The sequence below is a fragment of the Cebus imitator genome, unplaced genomic scaffold (assembly GCF_001604975.1).
Source record: "Cebus imitator isolate Cc_AM_T3 unplaced genomic scaffold, Cebus_imitator-1.0 Scaffold113, whole genome shotgun sequence".
Lineage (NCBI taxonomy): Eukaryota > Metazoa > Chordata > Mammalia > Primates > Cebidae > Cebus > Cebus imitator.
In genome coordinates, this window is record NW_016107428.1 from 7841991 (window position 1) to 7846172 (window position 4182).

The 4182-nt window shown below is 43.5% G+C and overlaps 1 protein-coding gene across 3 annotated transcripts in view; it reads left to right on the plus strand.

The window, feature by feature from the left end:
• The window catches only part of COQ10B (coenzyme Q10B), a 21676-nt gene extending 18173 nt beyond the window's left edge, over positions 1-3503 (plus strand). For all 3 annotated transcript variants that reach the window (XM_017538766.2, XM_017538768.2, XM_017538767.2), the window contains one exon: positions 2925-3503. In XM_017538766.2, coding sequence (XP_017394255.1) covers positions 2925-3092 — 168 coding nt within the window. In that variant the 3' untranslated portion in view covers positions 3093-3503. The remainder of the gene's footprint in view (positions 1-2924) is intronic.
• Positions 3504-4182: the final 679 nt, after the last annotated feature.

The following is a 4182-nucleotide window of genomic DNA, read 5'->3' on the forward strand; positions in this document are numbered from 1 at the left end:
AAGACAGGCCAGGTGCAGTGGCTCACGCCTGTAATCCCAGCACTTTGGGAAGCTGAGACGGGTGGATCACGAGGTCGGGAGATCGAGACCATCCTGACTAACACAGTGAAAACCCATCTCTACTAAAAATACAAAAAATTAGCCAGGTATCATGATGTCACACACCTGTAGTCCCAGCTACTTGGGAGGCTGAGGCAGGAAAATCACTTGAATCCAGGAGGCAGAGGTTGCATGAGCTAAGATTGCGCCACTGCACTCCATCCAGCCTAGGTGACAGAGCAAGACTCTGCCTCAAAAAAAAACAAAACAAAAATAAAAAAAAAAAAAAAAAAAAAAAAAAACAGGACAACTGGGAAAATTAGAATAAGGTCTATGTAAATTAGATAATAGCGTTATTATCTAGTAGTAATAACTCCGTTTGTTAATTTCCTGATTTTGAGAATTGCACTATGGTTATTTAAGACATGAAAATAGGGAAATTTGGGTAATGGGTACATGGAAATCTTTGTACTGTTGTTGCTTTTTGTTTTACAAAAAAATTATTTCATAATGCAAAGTAAATATTTTAAGATTTAGAGGATATTTGGTCCTTAAAACACAGTTCTCAAACCAGTTGTCTTCAGTTTTTTGTGTTGTTTTTGAGACGGAGTTTTATTCTTGTTGCCCAGACTGGAGTGCGATGGCATGATCTCAGCTCACCATAACCTCCGCCTCCTGGGTTCAAGCAGTTCTCCTGACTCAGCCTTCCAAGTAGCTGGGATTACAGTCATGTACCACCACGCCTGGCTAATTTTGTATTTTTAGAGACAGAGTTTCTCTATGTTGGTCAGGCTGGTCTCAAACTCCTGACCTCAGGTGATCTGCCTACCTCAGCCTCCTAAAGTGCTGGGATTACAGGCATGAGCCACCACGCTCAGCCTGTCTTGAATTCTGTATAGAACAACGAAAGGGTATAAATAAAATCCTAAAAGGGTGTCCAAGGGAGAGAATACAGTCATGGGTTCTTAGTTTCTGTTTTTGGTTGGGCCTGTAAAGCGACTTTCTCATCCCTCTTTTCTGCTCATCACTCGAGACAGAAACTAAAAACCATGACTTCAGGCTGTTAAAAGCCTAAAACAACAACAAAATAAGGCGAGTTGGACAGGCTACAAAAAGAGAAGATTAAACCACCTATGCCATCTGCTTTGTGGGTCAGGTATGCGTGTACATGCAGCACACTTGCAGCCTCCTCTTCCATATTCAAATCATTGGCTACTTTAAGATTGAAACCCTGTCTCTACTTAAAGTATAATAATTAGATGTGGTAGTGGGTGACTATGGTCCCAGCTACTCCAGAGGTTGAGGCAGGAGAATCACTTGAACCTGGGAGGAGAGGTTCCAGTGAGCCAAGATTGCGCCATTGCCCTCCAGCCTGGCCAACAGAGCAAGGCTCTGTCTCAAAGAAAAAGTTAGACCACCTACATCATCTGCCCTGTGGGTCAGGCACCCATGTGCATGCACACTTGTAGCTTCCTCTTCCTGCTGGTACTTCTCATGGGATTGATACCTATGAGAAGGATCACTTCTCGTCCTTATTTCCTTTGGTTGGATAGGATGGATCTAAAAGGGGCACATTAGTAAGAAGGCAGAGTGATAAATGTATACAGCAAAGCTTTCTTCCAGTCTTATTATGAAGCAGACTTTTTCCCTTAATGAGATTTCATTGGCCTTGTTTATGTAAGCTTTTTGTGCCAGCAGTTCTGCTTGTTGCAGTAAAGAAGATTCCCTCCTCTGGGGGCCTGCTAAAAATCCCACCTACATACATCCACACAACTCTGCCCTAGATACCCAGTTCACAGGGTGAACACCACTGTCCTAAGTGGAGATTTATTTTATTTTATTTATTTATTTTTTTCCTTTTTTTTTTGTTCCAGTTGTTATTCCTGGAACTGGAAGAGATTTAGTTTAAAAAAAATATTAGGGCAGGCGAGGTGGCTCACGCCTCTGATCCCAGCACATTGGGAGGTTGAGGCGGGCAGATCACATGAGTTTGGGAGTTCAAGACCAGCCTGACCAACATGGAGAAACCCCATCTCTACTAAAAATACAAAAAAATTAGCCGGGTGTGGTGGTGCATGCCTGTAATCCCAGCTACTCAGGAGGCTGAGGCAGGATACTATCACTTGAACCTGTGAGGTGGAGGATGCGGTGAGCCGAGATTGTGCCACTGCACTCCAGGCTGGGCAACACGAGCGAAACTCCCTTTCAATTTAAAAAAAAAAAAAAAAGTCTTTTGGGCCAGGCGCAGTGGCTCACAACTGTAATCCCAACACTTTGAGAGGCCTATGCGGGTGGATCACAAGGTCACGAGTTCAAGACCAGCCTGGTCAACATAGTGAAACCCCGTCTCTACTAAAAATACAAAAATTAGCCAGGCATGGTGGCAAGTGCCTGTAGTCCCAGCTACTCGGGAGGCTGAGGCAGGAGAATTGTTTGAACCTGGGAGGTGGAGGTTGCAGTGAGCCAAGATCGCACCACTGCACTCCAGCCTGGGCAACAGAGTGAGACTTCATCTCAAAAGAAAAAAAGAACCTTTCTAGCTGGGTGCAGTGGCTCATGTCCTTAATCCCAACACTTTGGGAGGCCGAGGTGGGCAGATCACATGAGCCCAGGAGTTTGAAACCAGCCTGGGCAACATGGCAAAAACTCTTCTCTAAAAAAAAAAAAATTAGCCATGTGTGGTGGCATGCGCCTGTAGTCCCAGCTACTTGGGAGACAGAGGTGGGAGGATTGCTTGAACCCAGGAGGTGGAGGCTGCTGTGAGCCGTGATTATGCCACTGTGCTACAGCCTGGGCAACAAAGCGAGACTCTGTCTCTGGGAAAACAAAAAACAAAAGTGCAAAAAATAATTTGTTCTAAAATAATTGTCAATATTTTTCTACAGATTTCTTTTGAATTTCGATCACTTCTACATTCTCAGCTTGCCACATTGTTTTTTGATGAAGTTGTAAAGCAGATGGTAGCCGCCTTTGAAAGGAGAGCATGTAAGCTGTATGGTCCAGAAACAAATATACCTCGGGAGTTAATGCTTCATGAAGTCCATCACACATAAATGGGAAGAACAACTGGTGTCACCTACTTCTAGCTTTAGTTTGTTCACTTTTAGGAGGTATTTTTATATGTTTTTTTGGAAGCCAGAAAGCATTGTTAAACGCAGCTTTGGTTATAAACCTGCACCATTGAAACTTTGCACATAGAATATAGACTCTTACATAGAATTATTTCTTCAATCAAGTATAATTCAAAGTAATATGGACATTATTATGTTCTGCATTTACAATAATGGGATGTCATCACCATTGCTAGAATACTGACATGATTCTTCTGAGCAGAAGCTGAAACTGTAAATTTAAACCTTTTAATTATCACCTTACCGTAAGAAAGAGGTTAAGATATTCATGCAGTATGTATTGTATTAACCATATCATACTTAAGTTATTAAATTCAGACTATTTGTAACTTATTATTATAGGGCCTGCTGGCTTAGGATGTTTGAGTAATCATGTATTTAAAGTAAAAACTTTGGGCTGGGTGCAATGGCTCACGCCTGTAATCCCAGCACTTTGGGAGGCGGAGACGGGCAGATCACTTGAGGTCAAGAGTTTGACACCAGCCCGCCCAACATGGTGAAACCCCGTCAGTACTAAAAATAGAAAAATTAACTGGGTGTGGTGGCACGCACCTATAATCCCATTTACTTGGGAGGCTGAGGCACAAGAATTGCTTGAACCCAGGAAGGGGAGGTTACAATGAGCCGAGACTACGCCACTGGACTCCAGCCTGGGTGTTTTTGACTTAAAAAAACTTTATTGGCCGGGTGCAATGGCTCATACCTGTAATCCCAGCACTTTGGAAGGCCAAGGCAGGCAGATCACCTGAGGTCAAAAGTTTGAGAGCAGCCTGACCAACCTGGCGAAACCTAATCTCCACTAGAAATTTAAAAATTAAGCTGGGTGTGGTGGCTCAAGCCTGTAATCCCAGCACTTTGGGAGGCTGAGGCGGGTGGATCACAAGGTCAAGAGATCGAGACCATCCTGGTCAACATGGCGAAACCCCGTCTCTACTAAAAATACAAAAAAATTAGCTGGGCATGGTGGCATGTGCCTGTAATCCCAGCTACTCAGGAGGCTGAGGCAGGAGAA